Below are 20,139 nucleotides of genomic sequence, written 5' to 3'. Positions count from 1 at the left end.
AAAATGAATTTAGAAACAATAGTTAAAAAATATAAAATTGTACGCATTTCACAACTAAAACTTCAAACTACGAAAAAAACTCATTAAAGTTGTATTAGTCAATTAAAATCAACTAAATTTATTTCATAAAACATTATTATGAAATTATAAGGTTGGCAAACTTAAAAGATAAGCGTTATTTTAAATGATGTGTCTTAATGCTAAAATAAAATATAGGGTGATCTTGGACATACCCAACAAAACACTCCCGTACCCCAACTTTAACATAAATAAATAAATAAAATGATTTTAGACATATTTAGTTTTCTAAATTACCCTTCTTTTTTATTAGTCGTACCCAAAATATTTATGGACTAAGTCATTTACTCTACGTGTTGTAAAAGAAAAAGACAAAGTTTTTTTTTTCTTCTTCTTTTCCAATAACCTCTTATGCTGCTGTTGCGATGGACTATGTATTTTACATAATCTTATTGACAAACGGTAGTAAGTTGTAAGCCTCACTTTAGAATTGTAAGTCAGATTATAGATCCACTTATGAACCACGCAAAATCAAATACGTCTGGTTTGACCCCAAACCTTTCTACTCTGCCCAGGGGTTTCAATTTCCAACAGAACCCATTTACCCTGAATGATCATTGATCAGCGGCTGCATCTCTCCATTCTTTTTCTTTCAGATTTTAATTTTAACAAGAGCAGTCTATTACCAACGCAAGCTTTTTTCTTGATTCATTATATCTACATTACTTGGGTTCAGCATGGTTAAAGTCCTCAAAATGGAAGACCACGATCATCTGCATTGGATATGATCATTGTTAAGGTGTCACTAATTGACGTCTGGTTCTAATGGTCCACCAATCACCAGAGTGTTTCTTAGATATTTAAGTGTTGTAATTCGATTATATAATATGATTCGTTCGTTCCAAAGTTAATCATAGGGTGGTGACCAGAATACAAAGGATTACATTTAGACGATTATTAAATTAAAACAACAGATTGTTCTCTTCAACTACATTTAACTTCAGATACAAAACAAATACCCATTTGATGGGAACATCTTAAAACCAGTTTCAATCAAGGATTCAAAAGATCCTTTTTAAAGAATGAAAATATAGAGATGTACCATTGAAGGGAAGCACAGAGATGAAAATATCAAATCTGGGTACAAAAGAACAAGTTCCCTCAAAACATTGGACATTAATATATGCACCTAGAACAAAGCTATCCAGATATCGATCTATACAGATCTACCGTTGTAGCTGAAAGGAGGGGCAATTCACACAATATTCACTAATTTTTTGTTAACGTGTTGCAAGGCTCGAAAGGTTTTGTTTTTTGTTTTTTGTTTTTCACGAAGATATAGCGAAAGATGAAGAAGAATGCGAAAAGAAACTTTCAATAATAAAAGGGTACAAATAGACGTGTCGTTATTTTGTTTTTTTTTAAAAAATCCTTTTGCCCTTATGGAAAATACCCCAAAAATATATGGAAGATATTATTGGATTTAGGCAGTTATTGGGGTATAGTAAAAATTTATGTTAGTTATGGGGTATGGGAGTGTTTTGTTGGGTGTGTCCAAGATCACCCAAAATATATTGCAAAAAAATTCATTAAAATCTATTTGATAAATGTTGAGGGTCTACGGGTCTAATGAGGGCTTAGGAGGGCCAGGTTTATAGGGAGGGCTAAGCTTCAAAGTCTAGACCCTTTACCCTTCCCTCACAAGTTTGAGTACTTGGTTGGCTCGCCCTACGAATGTGTGAGGGCCTAATTTTGAAGGCTTTTTTGGCCCATGGACTGGGTTGGGTCTGGCGGGCTGGGCTGAGGGACATTTTGACGCCCCTTCAGGGCACGCTGTGGAAAGTTTGTTCGTTTGTTGTTGTTGATACCAATTTTAGAAGTGCTTTTCAATTTGGAAATTAAAAAAAAAAAAAAAAGTTGCAACATTGAACTGTGAACTAGGAGATATATGGGAAAGCTAAGCGATATACCTGTGTCTTTAAGAATACATACAGAAGTAGTAGTTGGTGACTTGGTACTATACAACTACAATTTAAAATTACGTATGTATTAAGAGAACCATGCATACAGCTTAATTTGCATTGAACTTGTTATTCTTTGTGTAAAAGCACGGTCTAAAAAACAAATACGATCTCCTGCTATAAGAAAGTCAGATCAGGAGTCCTTCTCATATCTTGTTTATTATAGGAACTTCTAGGTCTAATCACCAACAGGTTTGTCGTCTGATGGGCAGGGTTGGCTTGGTTATCAAGAATAACTTTTTTGTGGAAGCACCCCCATGATAAAGTTGTCAATATCTTGTAGACTTTTAGGAAGGCAACACTAAAACTATTTGTGCATTAAAGCAGGAAACAAATATATGCATATTAAATCAAATTTGATTCCAGTAGCTTGGCGAACATATATATGTTGATGTGCTTATGTGAATTGATTTAGACTTAAAACTACCACATTCCAACAAAAGTCTCATTTAATCTTTCCATACATGCATATAAGTCAGAATTAAACAGACGTTCGATCTAGACTTCCAGTAATATAAGTAAAACGATAAATATGGTAATTTGAATTACCATCACTGTAGGAGAAGAGTTGAGATCGAAGGAAAGGGAGTCCAGTGGATTGACTTTGCTAGCACTCGAAAGTTAAGCTTGACCAACTTTAATCCAACTAAATTAGCTTAGGACTGTCTCATTTTTATTTTGAGAATGATTATCTCATCACCTAATCAACTGAAATACACGCTACATGCTACATCATTTCCTATAAAAACTACGTTCTGCCTTTCATGACATATATGTACTCTGAATTCTTTTAGCTATCTCGTCTTTCATCATCACCAAAGAGGCATAGAGAGACATGGGTTCTTCTTGCCTTATATCAGCACTTCCAATGACAGCTACAATCTTCGGATTGTGCATCTTTCTGCTCTTCTCCAACCCCACACTTGCTACAGATGCAGGCATTACGAGACACTACAAATTTGATGTATGTCTTGCATGGATGAACTTGTTCTTTTGATATAGTAAACAGCATTATAGTCTCAATTTTTAACTTTGTCTTTGAAACGTACTTCTTGGGCAGATTGTGATGCAGAATGTTACGCGTTTGTGTCATACCAAGAGCATTGTGACTGTAAGTGGCCAATTTCCGGGGCCAAGAGTTGTAGCAAGGGAAGGAGATCGGTTGGTTATCAAAGTCGTTAACCATGTTCAGAACAATATTACTATCCATTGGTATGGAATGCGCAGTCTTATTGTTATTCATATTAAGTTATAACTTAATTTGACTCGTGACTTTTGTCCAAACTTATTATAAATTGTGTTTTTCGTCTGTTAATATATTGGCTTCTGTTGCGTGTATATTAACAACCTTATTATCCCTGTAATAAAAATTGTTTGGTGAAATACATAACAGGCATGGAATTCGGCAGCTTCAGAGTGGATGGGCTGATGGACCTGCCTATGTGACTCAATGTCCTATTCAGACAGGCCAGACCTATGTCTATAATTTCACAATTACAGGGCAGAGAGGAACTCTCTGGTGGCATGCCCACAGTTCTTGGCTGAGGTCCACGGTTTATGGATCGATCATCATTCTTCCTAAGCGCTCTGTCCCTTACCCGTTTGTAAAACCATACAAGGAAGTCCCCATCATCTTTGGTAAAAAAATGAGATGATCAACGTCAAATTATGGTATATGTTTTCATTTTAAACATGTAAATGTTACGTACTAATGACTGGAATTCGGTATGCAGGAGAGTGGTACAATGCCGACACTGAAGCAATTATCAACCAGGCTTTGCAAACAGGAGGAGGACCAAATGTTTCTGATGCCTATACATTGAATGGACTTCCTGGGCCTTTGTATAACTGCTCAGCAAAAGGTAGCTAATGCAATGGGATTAGTGTATTAAAATGAAACTCGCACCAATCTCGTGCATGCGGTTGAGAAAATGACACATTTTTTTGTTCTGTTTTGACAGATTTTTTCAAGCTGAAGGTCAAGCCAGGAAAGACATACCTTCTACGTTTGATCAATGCCGCAATGAATGATGAGCTCTTCTTCAGCATTGCCAACCACACTTTCACCGTAGTTGAAGCAGATGCGGTTTATGTTAAACCATTTCAGACTGATACAATTGTAATCACTCCAGGGCAGACAACTAATGTTCTCCTCAAGACCAAACCTAAATATCCCAATGCCACTTTCTTCATGTTAGCAAGGCCTTACGTTACTGGCCTAGGCACCTTCGACAATTCGACTACCGCTGGCACTCTTGAATATGAACTGCCACTTCAGTCATCTACATTCACCACCAACTCAATGAAGAAGCTTCAACTCTTCAAGCCAAAACTTCCCACTCTCAACGACACATCCTTCGTCACAAATTACTCAAAGAGGTTACGCAGCTTAGCTACTACTCAGTTTCCCGCTCAAGTCCCACAGAAAGTCGATAAACAGTTCTTTTTCACCATTGGTTTGGGTACGAATCCATGTCCTAAAAGCCAAACTTGCCAAGGTCCCACTAACAACACCATGTTTTCAGCGTCGGTGAATAATGTATCTTTTGTCATGCCAACAACAGCACTTCTCCAATCTCACTTCTTTGGACAGTCCAGTGGTGTATATACATCTGACTTACCCACCAAACCACTCATTCCATTCAATTACACTGGAACTCCACCTAACAATACCAATGTGAGTAATGGCACCAAGGTTGTGGTGCTTCCATTTAACAGCAATGTGGAGTTGGTTATGCAAGACACCAGTATTTTAGGTGCTGAAAGCCATCCTTTCCACCTGCATGGCTTCAACTTCTTTGTAGTCGGACAAGGCTTTGGCAACTACAACCCCAACAAGGATCCTGCCAGTTTCAACCTCGTTGATCCTGTAGAAAGAAACACAGTTGGTGTACCTTCTGGTGGTTGGATCGCTATTCGATTTCTTGCTGATAACCCTGGTGAGCACAACTCATAAGAGAATGTAGCACAACCTTCTTCATAAATTAAGTAACGTACTTAACAAAGTGAAAATCATAATTACGCAAATACACTAATGTTGTCTCTTTCTAACTATTTTGATCCTGAACAGGAGTATGGTTTATGCATTGCCACTTGGAAATACACACAAGCTGGGGTTTGAAGATGGCTTGGTTGGTTTTGGATGGAAAGCTACCCAATCAAAAGTTGCCACCTCCACCGTCCGATTTACCAAAATGTTGACTTTGACCCTCGATCTGGAGGACTTCAACCATGACTTTTCTCTAACCTGATTTGCTTATTTAATCGTGCGTGTTTTGCTTCGACTCGGTTGTCTTGTCCTTTTAAAGAGTAGCAAAGCTTCTTTTGACCAATTCATGATTTTTGGGTGGAGGACACTTTGTACTGCTGAAATTCATTGTATACTGTACGGCTCTTAGTGCAATAATTCAAGAGTTTTATTTAATTTCTCCACTTTATTTATCTAAACTATTATAAAAATCACGATTTTTATCTACAGTTCCTGCATCAGTAATTTTTTTTTCTTAATGTAATTCTAAATCTCTTCAATCTTACTATTTTGCCTCTATATATTTTTTAAATACCAATAATAGTCACTATAATATATAATAATAATAGTTGAAATGGAGAGATAAATATGGAACCAAAAAAAATGTAAGTCATCACCAACTGGAGTCCCACTAATATGGTGTTATTTTTAGCACGTGCATGATACTAGTCCTACTTAATTACCACTCTAATTCTCTAAAGATCCATGGAGGTTTTCTACACTAACATTAGCAACAGGTCTAACACCTTACATACTTTGTCTGTTTGCACTGAACTGTTGTAAGCCTACAAATCGCTTTGATTCTTCTATTTTCCCAAAAACTAGATTTTAATAAGATTCAGCCAAAAAATCACGCATAGATCTTAATACATGTCTTTAAAGCAGACTCAACGGACAAATGGACTCGATACCAACTGGGCTATCAGCAACAGACCTTCCCTAACCGTTAAGTAAGTGGGAACCGTTAGAAATCAAGCGTGATAGGAGAAGCAAGCATAAGGATTTTATTCAAAAGGATTAATTAAACGATGAAGTGGAGATGCACAGCTCGACGGCATTGTGCAGAGCTCCTGATTAAGATACATAAGATGTATAAACTACGTAAAAATATATGTTGATGAGAGCAACTTTGTATCTATTGAATTGACTTGATGTGTTGTTACATGTCCATGACTCAGGTTTAGTTATAGCTGACTATGAAACCTCTATATGGAATAATCATAACCTTGCATACCAACCAAACTTGGACTCCAAGTAATCACCTAGTAAAACTATTCATGGTCTTTAGAATTCAAAGACCGATCAAACACATTCTAGAATAACTGAAATTTCAAATTATAATTTGAACATAAAGGACTCTTCAAAAAGAAATCATCCTAAGAATGTCCGTCAGATCAGTTAATTATTAATGTAGCAAAGTAACATCTACATCATTCCAGACAACGCCCGAAACCACATTACTATTATCACATACAGGTATCTCTTCATTAACACCATGCTCCAGAGCTTTTTTTAGACCCATGAGAAGAGCTACACATTCAGCCTCTTTTGTGCAAAAAGGCAATTTCTTCAAATGAACAATATGGTAACAACACCATCATGCAGTTTTTGGCATGATTTCCAGAACCATCCAACAATATAAAACGAAGATTTGTTTTTGTGAAGTGATGAGAAGTGATAAATGATCTTCTGGGATTTTTGAATGGTATGTGATATAATTGGTTGCTCCCTTAGAATTTTCAAGTCGCGCAGGGTTCAATTCGAGCAACTGAAAGCAGAGTAATTCCGAAGCACAAAGGAATAATCAAGGCTTCAATGATATCCGATTTTTGGTGTAAAATGAACAAGTGCACCAAATTCTAGTCATATAAGTACAAAGAAAGATGAAGGGGCGGCCTTGACTTTCAAGGGGCCCTAGATGAGTTCTGGAGCCTATGTAATATAAAAAAAAAGGAAAAAAAAAAAAAAACACGTCTCAATTTGATGGAGAAAATGATCTAGTTGTTTTTGCACTGTTAAAAAAAAAACTTTATTTATGGTTTGAAAATATAACATAAGCACTATGGGTAACTTTTAGTCAACCATGAAAATTGGAGGACAGTACAAATAAATGTAGCTGCAAAAATAATCACAACTAAATATCCAGTCAAAATTGTTTGTGGTCTGACTTATTACATGTGGACATATGGCACAGAGTAGAGACTAGAGAGTTAATGGGGCATGGCATGGCATGGCAGAGGGACCAATTTTGGGCCTAAAAATATTTAAAATATTGAGTAGACTTGAAACAGGCTTTGAGTTGGATAGACTTAAAACGGGCTTTGAGTAGGATATAGTTGGATCTGGGCAAGTTTGGCTGACTGGGGGCCCTATTTTGGGCTGAAAATTTGGTGGTTCCAGCCAGCGGCCTGTGTGGACTGTACTCAGGGCCGGCACTAGAAAGATGGCATGTTCAGCAGTTTCAGGCTAACTAGTGTAAAGGAACAGGTGAGAACTAGTTATCAAAGCATACAATTCACTTCTCTAGGTGTGCTAAAACTGGGAATAGGTTAATAGGTTACTCTGATAGCATCAATGGAGACTGCAGATGTGGTAGTTCTTCTACCTGCTAGTGATAAGAATACTTTACCCTTATAGCCACAGTAATATCTGATACCGCTATGGCATTCATTATTGAGAAAGAATAACAGGTTTAGTGTGGTTAAAGTAAGAATGGTTCATTCACATTTCACGCATGTAAGTTAGAGTTCATTTTCTCAGATATCCTACCTTCCCAACTATTTTTCGATTTTTCCAAGTCAAATCCTGATTTTTCTGGAAACAATCAAAAGTGGCTAAGAGTAACAGTGAAGAAGGAATCAAGAGCGTAGGAAAAGACATTAGTGTTGAAAAGAGCTGCGGTTTAAGATAAATATATGAGTAAGCAATAACAGGATGGTGAAACTGCTAATACTAAAACACATTACAAACATAGGGAATGCCTAAGTTAATGAAATTCAGATTAAACATTAGTGCATATAACTCGATGTTCACATTGACACCTAATGGGGGAACTACAAAAGCGTGAAGAATAACAGCTATGGACTTTAAGGCTGGATATGCTTTGCTTCTGAATTTAAGAGGATCGCGGTATTAGACTCGGTGAAATTCTACTGAACAGGAATTTTGTTACTAATGATATTTTATTTCTAATCCTTACAAATGTTGCATTTTGCCTTCCAACTGTTGCCCCGAAACCGTTGTGAACCCACTGCAGCTTGTACCTCGAAATGCAATTCCAGGTAAAGACAGGTCCATGGATGAACATGCATCAAGTCCTGCCCTGTCCTCTCTTTCTTTTCACCATCTACGAAGAGAGTGTTTAGCACTTTAGCAACCACGGAGCATGTGACAACTTATCAAGAAAACACAGGTCCATATCATTACACGTGATAACTTCACAAAAATGTTGGCCCATTCTCGCCAATCTTTGGGCCTTGTCTGCATCCTCTCTAATAATGCTGCAATTTGACCCCACCTTTCTAAGCATTGACTCTTGCAAATGTGTCCATATTTTTTCTTTTGTTTTCTTCAACATAGATCCTAGTCTCTTTCTGACAGTCACCTTTTCCATCTCACCAAAAGTCAAAGTCACATAGTCCATTCCCCAACATTGAAGGACTTGAAGCAATTGCATTTTACGAAAGATTGCACACAATTAACGGCAGGAGAGTTACTCTCTAAGTCTAAGAGGATGGAGTTAAAAATAAATAAATGAAAGACAATCGCGTTATATCAAATTTCTTCACAATGGATGTTTAACGTCCTAAAGTATGTACAACAACCGATGGTACAGTCGTGCAGTTTCAACTAATACATAACATAGCCACTTGTGCAGTATCAACTGCAAAGGGAATTTGTATAACAAACTAACAACTAGATTAACCAAAGAACAAGATTAAACAAGAATGAAAAGGTATATCTTCTGATTACTTTAGTGGTTGACTTTACTTTAGTTCAATTAGGGTCACGAGTCAGGTGGTTTTGGTCCACCTTAACCCATTAAAACCTTGAGAGAAAAGACAACCATGGAGACGTGAAACAAAACAAGAAATGGACACTGGGTACTGTAAGAAGATTAATATTATGAGATTTGGAGCTTTCTCAAAAGTCAACCTATTATCTATAAATCCAAAGCTTCTCATCTTCAAGATTATAGTAACTCGAAAAGTGTGTTAGGAAGTAAACACGTAAACATCACAACCTCCACTCCATCTGCTCCACTCTCTCCTTCCCTCTCTTTTTAAAAACCTCTCATTTTTATTCCTTCTTTGGGTCGTACCTACTGGTAATGCAGAAACAACCTTAATGTTTTCGATGGAGATAACAGAGGATCATGGTACTACATGGTTCAACGAATCTGACGATGATCTCATTAGAGAGCTTCTTGACAATGAGTCTCCTTTCTTTGTATTGCCTCAGACATTTGAAACTGAAGAAGCTCACTTATCAAAACCTAGAACAAATCTTGTCTCAGAAGTGTATACAGAATCAACAGCAGCAAACACTGGCCTAACTGACCAGAGTAATGGTTTCCATTCCAGGTTCGTAACGTTCACTACCTTCTTATGTGTACATGTTTTCAGTTGTTTCCAAACAATTAGCTAGGTTCCGAACAAGTGTTTTGAATATATACTACGTTTTGCAGAAATGCAGCAGTACTTGAAGAGAAGTTGATGAGTAAAATTGATAATAAGTACACTCTGAAGATCAGAAGTTGTGGGAATGAAATGTCTGACGACGGTTATAAATGGAGGAAATATGGTCAGAAATCTATCAAGAACAGTCCACATCCAAGGTAGTTCCTTTCTGTCATTCCTCTTTTATGTGGTTTTACTCTTCCAGTCATTGAATTATAGTGTTCTCAATAATCATACGTAACGTGCTAATTCTGATGAAGATCCTCAAGGTTTATCTAAGAAAACCTTTAACAGCTTGAATCTAACGATAATTATACTTTCATTTCTAGTGTGAAATCCAGTATACTGGTCAATATATCCTAAAACCGTATCTCCATGTACAATATATATTTCATTATATAGTCATATAAGAAAAGAAGTAGCAAACTCTCACGCATTTAGTGGTGGAGGACAGGAGGTCCTGATAATATAAAGAAGCATCTCATCCACTAAGTGTTAGAATCTAATTACTATTAGACTTTGATTTTGTGAAACAGGAGTTACTATAGGTGCACAAATCCAAGGTGTAGCGCAAAGAAGCAAGTAGAAAGGTCAAGCCAGGATTCAGACACTCTCGTCATCACCTATGAAGGACTCCACCTCCACTTCACCTACACGAACTTCCTCCTAAACCAACCACAACTCATACAACCACCCACTAAAAGGTCCAAAACGAACATTAACCAAGTCCAAGATCGACAATTTCAAGAAACTGAAGCAGCCCAAACACAACAAATTCCTGCACTGTTCAGCCAAACAACACTAGCCGCAGCCAGGTTTAATCACCAAGATAAGTTGTGTGATGTGGGCCCACAAGGGCTGCTTGAAGATATGGTACCCCTGATGGTCCGCAGACCATATAATAGCACCACTTTGTCCAGCTCAACTTCTTGTACATCTTCTTACCCATCTTCTCCTCCATCTTCCTCTTCTTCTTCCCTAAGTTGGTCTCCGAACATTTTTACCCAATATGCTAGTGTTAATTCCAGTACAATATGAAGGTAGAAAGGGTGTTCGTTTATACATATATATTATTATTGGACAGAGTTACTTAGGCAAAACCAAATAATCCAGAGTACTTCAAAGGATGGAAGATTGGATTGGTGGCATTCATATATGATATCATCATAACAGGTGTTCTATAATTGATAAAGACAACACTGTAAAATGAAATATGTATTTGTAAGTATATTCTAAGTAGGAAATGGTCTGAAAATTTGAGTTTGTCATGAAAGGAGTTAAAGTCTAATTTTCGTGTGATCTATTAATCTTACTACGATAAGACAGTACCTGACATTACCTTCATCTCAGGTATACATACTCTCAAAGCATTTCAATCAATTCCAACTCAATACAGTTGAAACTCTACCCAGCTTACAACTTACAAGCACAACATCAACTTTCAAAGTGCAAGCTGCACATTCATTTCATTCAAATAAGAAATATAGCAGGGTAAATTGAGCACTTAACCCCAGTTCTATCTCCATTCCCAATGTACTTATCCAGCTTTCCTACCATGGCTTAACTACGTTAGGAGGTTGGCCAGAGTCTAACTACTTATGCAGTCTATAGCATGTATAGGCAGAAGAAAAAAACTGCTTGAAAGCACTGTTTCTAAATGCCAAGGCGTGAAGCACGCAGTATTAAACAAAACGTGAAGTGTAACCTCAAAGTGTAAAGCATAAGCCTCAAGAGAAAGCACTTTCGTAATAAGTCTAAAAATTCTCTACTCTGAAAGCATTATAAACAATACAAAGATCATATCCAATGGATTTTATATTATCATAACACGGAAACTGAGAGAAAAAACATTACATACCAGAAAGAACGAACCCTGGTGAAAAGGCGCAAAAAAGATGACATCCCCTGTGTAACCATATTACACAGCCATCACTGAGTAACTAATAGTCTAATACCTCCTTGAGGGAAGCGCCTCCCCAAAAGCCTAGCGTGATTTGGTTGCATAAAGCCAAGCTTCAAGGCTTAAACCCTAAATGTCTTCTAAGCATTCCTTGAAACTATACAATCAAGATAGAATAGTAGTCAACCAGGATACTCAACCTATATGTGCCATTTCGTTCACATGGCAAAGCATTTCAAGAAGCTTCATTAGTCATTTGACCTTTAGGGTTAGTTCTTTTAGGTGTTAAATCATTGAGGAAAAGAAGCATGAGAAATCCCTTTATCCACTCGTTGTTCTGTAATCCGTTCTAGGCTCAAATATAGTTTTCTTATTTAATCAAATAGAGTACAACCAAATATCTGTGAGCACTTCTATTTCTTTCTCGACTCTTCCATGGATAGCGTTAACAATCTCATAGTACGATGCTTCTTAGGTTTGAGTTGGTGTTTTCCCACATGAACTTGGCTAAGTCTAAACTGTATACAATTGGGTTGCCACATTGGTAATAACCCAACCATTACCAACATCTTGGAGGAGCGGTGTCCAGTAATATCCTATTACCACTTTGCGGCACACCTGGAGAACAAAATGCAAATACACAGATATTGGAGACAAGGTGATAGAAAAGACCCCAACAAGATGGCATAAAGGAAGGCAACATGATTATCTAAAGGTAGAAAGCTCACTGTGCTCAACTCCACTCTGAACACTACTACTCACTACTTTCTTTCCTTTTCACCCTTTCTAATCAATTGGCAAGGCGTATTAAGTGATCCTCAAGAATTGATTTGGGGTCGTAATGGCGAAACATCTAAAATTCATTTCGTGAAATGGGATAGACTTCTACTTCCTAAAAGCTTGGTGGCCTTAACTATAGATATCCTGAACTAATGAAGTCCTCCATGTCAAATGGCTGTGGAGATATACAAAGAGGAACACCTTGGGCGGGTATATGGCAGTTACAGATAAGTGGGGGCATGAAACTAATAAATGGTGCATCACCACGCCATGCATAGCATATGGAATCACTCTTTGGAAACGTGGTGTGGGCGAATTTTCAGGTTGAAACACTCCTCGAGGTAATCCAAAGGCTATGAACAAACTTGCAAGATCCACAATACTAAGACTGGCCCCGAACACACTGATATCATTGGCCAAAGTCATTCACCAAGTCAGGTAGTGTGATCACAACTAAAGAATAATCACAACTAAACTGAGAAGTTGTAGGGTTTTAGGGTGAAAACGATTCTCTCTTAAATAATTTTCAATTAGAGTTTTAGGGTGTACTTATGAGAGGTAAAGGCAGATTTCAATCTCAGGACTTCTCCTTTATTAGCAAGTCCAATTCAAGCAAACTCCTTTAAGCTGATGATAGCAGAATTTTGCTAAAAGAAGACGGGCTCTTCACTTTTTAATTTATCAGAATTTTCCTATCAGCATCATCTAATAAAGATTTTTAATTGTCTAATGAACGGTGAACTAATTGATGGATTTTATTTATCATTAATGACCTGTACATATTGAAGAAAATAAAGCGTAAAAGAAAGAACCAGAAACACAACTTTGAATTAAAATAAACTTCAGGTTAATAAGTGCAGTAAATGACCGAAGATTCCAAAATCAGCTCAATCAGGTCCAACAAAGTTTCATTCCAAAGGTTTACACAAATGAATCCTACAAATCTTTGACATAGTTCAAACAAAAATATCATACTGAGAAGCAGACTAATACAAAAAAGGAATGAACTTGTACCTTACCTTGTTCATGTATTCTGTGTATCTTTCACCAAAAGTTTCAATCATCAAATGCTCCTCCAATTTCACCTTCTGCTCAAAATACACAACACAAATAGCAACAACAAAAAGGAAACTGAGAAGTGCACGGAGCGCAATGCAGTACGTAGCAAACAGAAGCATCACAGATGCATATATCGGATGCCGAACCCATCTATATGGGCCAAACTGCACAACTGAAGTCGGCACCACCACCTTCTCCGAATACTTTGCAAGATACAACGTCGAATGATATTGCATAAACAGTGTTGTCATTATCAAAACCAAAATACCAACATTGCTCCATCCACCCGGAGTGAGATGCAACTCGGGCCCTTCAAATGCAGCAAGCCAGTGACCAACCATGACCCCAACACAAAACAAGAGGCGAGAAAAACTGGAAGTTTTCACATCCCATTTGGGATCATGATCACGAGCATAATAGTCACCATAAAGACGTTTCCGAACACTTACATTGAAAAAGAAGAAATAATGGTACACGAAAAAGAACACGCACGGCCAACCTTGAAGGTAACCATTGAAATGTGCAGGTGGAACAAGTGTAAGCCAAGTAAACGCAGAAGTCACTATAACAAGTTGTTCAAAAACATTAGCTTCCCTAACAGAATGTTTCCGTTGACAATAAATACCATATACTCCAAGAGCTATAGCAAGAAAATAAGGCCAAAATAACCAAGTCCAACTAAAATACATCCAAAAAAATGGGTTCAAGAAAACACCCACAGCCCATTTTATTGCTGCAATAACAACACAAAACACTCCAGTCCATTTACACACATCAAAGGGAGTCAACTTAGAATCCTTCAGGGCCTCTTTCACTGAAGTGAAAGTTTTAGTAACTGGGTTTTCGAATTCAGGAAGTGAGGAAGTGTTGGATGAATATGAGCATTTGAAGAAATGAGGAGATGGTGAAACTGAAAATAGTTTGTTGAAACTAGCAACATTGGGATGCACATTATGGTGTCTGACGAAATGTCTGAGAGAGCATTTTCGAGTGCTGAGTGATATTGGATTTATTATAGGTGGTGAGTGAAGGAATAATGACGTGGTGATTACCATTGCGAAGTGATAGAGAATGACGAGATGCAGAAAATTATTTTCATTAACGAAAATAGAGTGGACTTTTTGAGTTGCGAGGGAAATGAGATGAAAGAAAAGGATTGGATATGGGCGCGACCCTGTTTCTAATTACTGCTGCTATGTGTAGCCACAACATACTAGAAAGAGCCATAACGAAGCCGAGCCGTCCGTTTTTTTTTTCAGCTCAATTCCAAAATCACTGGTTAGGACATAATTTGATACTATACTTATTAGGAAACCCAAATTTTGAAATTTTATAACTAAAAAGGACATATGTGTTACAATTAACTAGCTTTAGAGAGAATACGTAACAAAGTAGAAGAAATCTTATTGATGTGTAGAATATAGAAGATTACAATCCTTTGTATCCTTTATATAGAGGAGTTATTTCCTAGATAAGTAACCTCGTTAAGCCTTAATGAGTTTGTTCATGGTGGGCATCTACCTAAGGCCCATGCCTTTATAACACTCTCCCTTAGATATTGCCTTATTAAAATTTTGATTAGAAAACCCCTGTGGGAAAAACCAAGTCGAAAGAAAAAGAGTACAATGTGCAGCTATCTTATGCAGCGTTCTTCTGGATGCTATATCACTATTCAATAATAGTTTCCTCGTTAAAACCTTGATTGGAAAACCCTGTGGGAAAAACTAAGTGAAGGAAAAAAGAGTACAATGTGTAACTATCTTCTGTAGCATTCTTTTGGATGCTCTATCACCATTCAATGACAGTTGTTTCGTTAAAACCTTGCTAAGAAAAACCAAAGCAAAAAAAAAAAAGTACAACATTCTCCAAGATTGTTGAATAGTATTGGGACTTGCATAATACTGGATCATTAAAAATTTTACTAGGAAAACCAAGTGGGATAAAACCTAGATAAGGAAAAAATAGTATAGTACATATGTCCTGGGATACATTCTTCAGGATGCTCCCCCTATTCTTTCTATTACTCCTCCTGATAAAGACAAGTCTTTACATAGCTTGGTGGTGAACTCTGCGCATGCCGATCCCATAGACATGCTTTTGAAATGTATATTTCGGTAGTGATTTAGTGAAGAGGCAGCAAGGTTGTCACTGGAATGAACTTGCTTTACTTTAATATGGTTCTTCTTCTGAAGCTAGTGAGTGTAAAAGAATATTTTGACGCAATGTGTTTAGTCATGTTTCCCTTCATAAATTCTTTTTGAATATGGGCTATACAAGCTGCATTGTCCTCATATATAATGCTAGGATTATTTGTCATAGAAAGTAATTGACAAGAACTACGAATATGCTCCATTAATAACATGTTTGAGAGCGAGTGACCTTTTCAGGGTCAGTAGATAACCCAAAATTGCATAACCAACTAGATCATAGTTGTTAGCTGTGCAGTTTAAGCTAGCATCAATCGGCAGCAAATCACTCCAAAAGCTTATAGCAATTAATCCTATTAATCGGGGATAAATCAAGATCTAACTTTCTATAATTAAAAAAAATATATATAACAAATTTAATTGAATAAAAATCACATCCTTTTTTTGGAAAAAAAACTAGTTAACAAAATAAAGAAAAGCTAGTCTTTGTTTTTACAAAAAATATATTAGATAATTAACATTTTTTTATAAATATTTATGAAAATTGAAATGGGGATATATATTAGATTTTGTAAATGATATTATTAATACGTGGCTCAATAGGACTTAAGTATACCTCTAACATATCTGATTTTTCACAGAACAACTCCCGTATATAGATATATGCAATAAGAAGAAGTGACAACATAATTATTCACACATAACACGATGGAAAGGCAGTAGTGAGAATCGAAGCTGCTAAGCGGCGCTTTATCAAAACCGATTTCTCAGAAATCGTCCTGTTAATCAAAAGAAATCGCCCTGCTCAAGATCCATAGGAGGGAGAAAAGAAATAAAGTGATCACGGTGATCCATACAACTTTGAAAGGTAATCCGCTACCTGATTACCCTCTCCAAAGATGTTTTTGAAGTTACAAATGACAAAAGAACTTATGAGAGTTACAATTAATGCTACCAAATTGGAGCAGTATCAAGGGCTTTGTTCTAAGTCATTGAGGATGTTGATAGGACCTAAAGAGTCTAAGTTGACTTCCAGATTTGTAATACCAACTCCTATAGCTTGTTTTCGGCCTTCTGCAATAGCTTGTAATTCCTGGTAGATTACCAAGGACTTAGGTGAGCTGCCTGCATAAGCCAAAATAACATTACCCATTGCATCTCTGTTCATACCTCCATAACCATTGCTTCCATATTGGACAAAGCCGTCTGTGTTGAGCATGTAGCTGTCATCTTTTGGAGCAGTCCATTTACCTAATCGCGTATTAATCGCCGATTAATTGGCGCTTAAATTGCACTAGTCATTAATAGAATCACAAGAATAAAATAGTTTCATATAAGTTATTCTATGAAAATATCTCAATGCGTGTTTGACATCATTCCAGTGTCTAAGTGTATGTGCATAATTATATCTTGATAAGAAACTAATAGAACATGCAATGTCTGATATTGTGCACGTATTGTGCTAGATACAAAAATGCTCCAATAGCATTCAAGTAGGGTACTTCAGGACCAAGAACTTCATCATGTTCTTCCTTTGGTCGAAATGGAATCTTATCCAAATCCAAGCTCAGCACAACCATGTGATTTGTCCTTCTGACCTTTTTCAGTGTACCGGGATTGATGGACTAGAACTCCTAGTCTATCATTTAAAAAAAAAATCTGCATATAGTCATCAGTAGTTGATTATATATACGTACTGCTACTATATTGAATCTAACCTTGAATTTCACTATAGGTCCACACCACATTTTTCGAAGAGTTTAATTATGCTTGAATAGCAAACTCCAGATTGGCCGATCTTTTCTTTGTCGACTAAACATATGGTTCATTTATTATCATCATTGTTCTTTGATATTTTAACAGCTGTAACATAGCTAAATATGTCATCCATGACAAGTGCTTTTCTATTTCACAATTTACCTGAACATGCATGGAATATTAAGATCTCTTCATTTTCAGGTATATGTGCCTCTTCATTAGCAACCATAGGCATTTAAATGAATTTAGATATTTGCACATTTTCATTATTTGTTTCTGGAGCTCTAGCCATTACGTGGCTATTATTTGGACAAGATGTTTCCTCAGTTATCCTCTTCCTAGGAGCACTCTCTTTGGATCCTATAGGCCTACCACTCTTTTAACGTGTAGTAGATTCATTTTCCACCACGTTTGGACCCCGTCCAAATAGAACATTAATTTTGGCTAGCACATTCATGGTTACCTTTACTATACTTCTAAACGCTTAGGCATTTTCTCTGCAACCTCTTGCAAGTGTATCATTCTCCTAATCTCACAGTGACATTCATTGTTTTGATATTTAATGAGATAGTGGACGTGATCCATGATAAACACCCAAAACTGTAATACTAATGTGGTTTAGTATTACAGTTTTGGGTGTTTATCATGGATCACGTCCACTATCTCATTAAATATCAAAACAATTATAACATTAAATATCATGAAATATCAAAACGTAATATCATGGATTTAGTATTACAGTTTTGGGTGTTTATCATGGATCACGTCCACTATCTCATTAAATATAAAAACAATTACAGTTTTGGATCACGTCCCCGTAGAGATATAACATTTTGGTTAATTATGTGTTTAATAATCATGAAATAATTATATTTTCGTACTTTTGCAGGTTTTCGTAGTTAATGTGAATATGATGATAAAACTTGCATCAACGTACGGGAATACTATGCATACTTGAAGTCTTCCCACTCAGCCTAGTGAAGCCCAATAAAGCCTGACTAGAGCTAAAGATTCCAAAGGGACAAACCCAGTGTAGAATGGGACCACGTGTAAAGAAGCAGCAAACTTCCAAAGCTCACATCTTTCAAACTTGGTCTCCGATTTCGGCAAGTGAACTGCTAGAACAACTATGGCAACGAGCTCTATGCAAAGACAGAAAGTTGTAAAAATGCAAAAATCCGGGCCGCCACTAGACACAGCACGTGGACCTACTATGTGGGCCCACAAGAAATAATGAGTCATCTTGCATAGACAAGTAGCAAGTGATGGACTAGATTGGATGTGCATGATGAGTCATCATGCATAGACAAGTGGCAAGTGCATAGACTAGATTGCATGACTAGATTGTTGATTAGAAAAATGTGAAAAAAAGTTTGGATGTTTTGAAAAGAAAAAGACAAACTTTGTGAAAAAAAGTTTGCATGTTTTGAAAAAAGAAAAGACAAACTTATAATAAATGGGGGGAAGGCTTCACGTGAGAGAGGGGGGTATAAATTTTGGATGTTGGAGAAAGGAGAGGGATCTCTTCTTGCATTCCATTTTGTGTTTACATTTCATGCATAGTATTTTCCTTTCTTTAAAGCTTTTGTATTAGGTTGGTACAGAAAGTCTTGAACTTCAAATAAAATCTATTTTTTTCAAGTTAACTTTCCAGTTCTTTCTTTACTTCTTTTCACCTTTTCATTTCATACATGCATGACATAAAATCCATCCAAGGACCATGAGCTAAAACCCTCCCAAAGGGAGGGTTAATGATGCTCATGTGAGGATCAGGCTGTATTTTAGTAGTCCAGAATCACTACTTAGGAAAATAGGTTTTGATTATACATTCGGTCCCAAAATGACTGAGTCTGACCAAGTTTGGAGTGTTAATACTCCAGACCAGTCTCGTGCGAGACCCAGTTAACACTAGGTCCAGTCTCGTGCGAGACCCTATGGTAGCCGTTAGCCCTCTGGTTTGCCCAGCTGGTGTATAATTAAACCAGGAGTTGAAGTGATATTCTAGAGATGGATGGAATGTTAATTCAACTCCTCAGGCTAGTAAGATGAACTCAGAGATGAGTACATCCTACTAGGGATCGATACTCGATGCCGTTTCGGGTTTGTCTATGAACTTGAGATGGATTAGAGCTGTAGTGATAAGGTACTCTAAAAATTTGTAACTGACCTTGCATGATTATGATTAACCATTTTCTAGTATCTCTCTATCTAGTTTACTAAGAAATCAATCCTTGTAATGTTACGTTAACTTGCATTCTAAGTTTTAATTGAGCAACCTAAGAAATAACCTAAAATCCTACTCACTAATTTCTTTGAAGCTGTAATTCAGTTGTGAACCTTGCCTAGTCCTAAGGTTTGGACGATCCTTTACTCGATCTATGCTACTAACCCACGTGAGTAAGGTAACTTGACTAGTTGGACGTTTTACGGACTTTGGACTCAAAAGAATAAAATCGTAAAACCAATGATTATCAAATGGTGTTGCTGCACACCTAAGGACTTTGGACATTTAACATAACAACTGGAATACATCACTGGACAACCCTCTCCTCTTTTTGATTTTTCATTTATTTTGCGATTCTAACATTTCTCTTAACTGCTTGTACCAACTTTTATTTTTTTGCTTACAGGTACCTTTGAACTATATCGAAATTATCATCCTTAGGACATTCTATGAACGCTATAAGAAGTTGAAGTATTGCACTTATCTCATAGTCTCGGATGAGACTTTCTAGGGTTGCACATGAGA

The 20,139-nt window shown here is 36.8% G+C and overlaps 3 protein-coding genes and 1 long non-coding RNA gene across 4 annotated transcripts; 3 read left to right on the top strand and 1 right to left on the bottom strand.

The window, feature by feature from the left end:
- The first annotated feature begins 2,809 nt into the window (after positions 1–2,809).
- LOC147481742 (laccase-17-like) lies at positions 2,810–5,512 on the top strand. The gene is made up of 6 exons (XM_086580055.1): positions 2,810–3,003; positions 3,100–3,251; positions 3,433–3,677; positions 3,773–3,901; positions 4,001–4,978; positions 5,110–5,512. Exons 1-6 carry the CDS (start codon positions 2,875–2,877, stop codon positions 5,238–5,240), a joined length of 1,764 nt encoding a protein of 587 aa, XP_086436181.1. The 5' UTR covers positions 2,810–2,874; the 3' UTR covers positions 5,241–5,512.
- A 3,657-nt stretch (positions 5,513–9,169) lies between these two features.
- On the top strand, positions 9,170–10,822 carry WRKY49 (WRKY DNA-binding protein 49). The gene is made up of 3 exons (XM_086580058.1): positions 9,170–9,650; positions 9,755–9,904; positions 10,283–10,822. Exons 1-3 carry the CDS (start codon positions 9,415–9,417, stop codon positions 10,782–10,784), a joined length of 888 nt encoding a protein of 295 aa, XP_086436184.1. The 5' UTR covers positions 9,170–9,414; the 3' UTR covers positions 10,785–10,822.
- A 675-nt stretch (positions 10,823–11,497) lies between these two features.
- On the bottom strand, positions 11,498–14,738 carry LOC147481740 (protein C-terminal S-isoprenylcysteine carboxyl O-methyltransferase). Its single transcript, XM_086580057.1, has 2 exons — positions 13,446–14,738; positions 11,498–12,264 (listed from the first exon to the last, which is right to left on the bottom strand). Exons 1-2 carry the CDS (start codon positions 14,538–14,540, stop codon positions 12,160–12,162), a joined length of 1,200 nt encoding a protein of 399 aa, XP_086436183.1. The 5' UTR covers positions 14,541–14,738; the 3' UTR covers positions 11,498–12,159.
- A 1,510-nt stretch (positions 14,739–16,248) lies between these two features.
- On the top strand, positions 16,249–19,036 carry LOC147481739 (uncharacterized). The gene is made up of 2 exons (XR_015206744.1): positions 16,249–16,500; positions 18,280–19,036. It is a non-coding gene; the product is annotated as an uncharacterized LOC147481739 (long non-coding RNA).
- The last annotated feature ends 1,103 nt before the right edge of the window (positions 19,037–20,139 follow it).

The sequence above is a fragment of the Coptis chinensis genome, chromosome 8 (genome assembly GCF_015680905.1).
Source record: "Coptis chinensis isolate HL-2020 chromosome 8, ASM1568090v1, whole genome shotgun sequence".
NCBI lineage: Eukaryota > Viridiplantae > Streptophyta > Magnoliopsida > Ranunculales > Ranunculaceae > Coptis > Coptis chinensis.
This window is presented reverse-complemented; position numbering and strand designations above follow the sequence as displayed.

Excerpts from the sequence above, each read along its gene's own strand:
- LOC147481742 (XM_086580055.1), top strand. The coding sequence starts at position 2,875 with ATGGGTTCTTCTTGCCTTATATCAGCACTTCCAATGACAGCTACAATC. Across the intron at positions 3,252-3,432 it reads AACAATATTACTATCCATTG|GCATGGAATTCGGCAGCTTC; the intron begins GTATGGAATGCG and ends AATACATAACAG. Across the intron at positions 3,678-3,772 it reads GGAAGTCCCCATCATCTTTG|GAGAGTGGTACAATGCCGAC; the intron begins GTAAAAAAATGA and ends TTCGGTATGCAG.
- LOC147481740 (XM_086580057.1), bottom strand. The coding sequence starts at position 14,540 with ATGGTAATCACCACGTCATTATTCCTTCACTCACCACCTATAATAAAT. Across the intron at positions 12,265-13,445 it reads ACACAGAATACATGAACAAG|GTGTGCCGCAAAGTGGTAAT; the intron begins GTAAGGTACAAG and ends TTTGTTCTCCAG.
- WRKY49 (XM_086580058.1), top strand. The coding sequence starts at position 9,415 with ATGTTTTCGATGGAGATAACAGAGGATCATGGTACTACATGGTTCAAC. Across the intron at positions 9,651-9,754 it reads AGTAATGGTTTCCATTCCAG|AAATGCAGCAGTACTTGAAG; the intron begins GTTCGTAACGTT and ends TACGTTTTGCAG. Across the intron at positions 9,905-10,282 it reads AAGAACAGTCCACATCCAAG|GAGTTACTATAGGTGCACAA; the intron begins GTAGTTCCTTTC and ends TTTGTGAAACAG.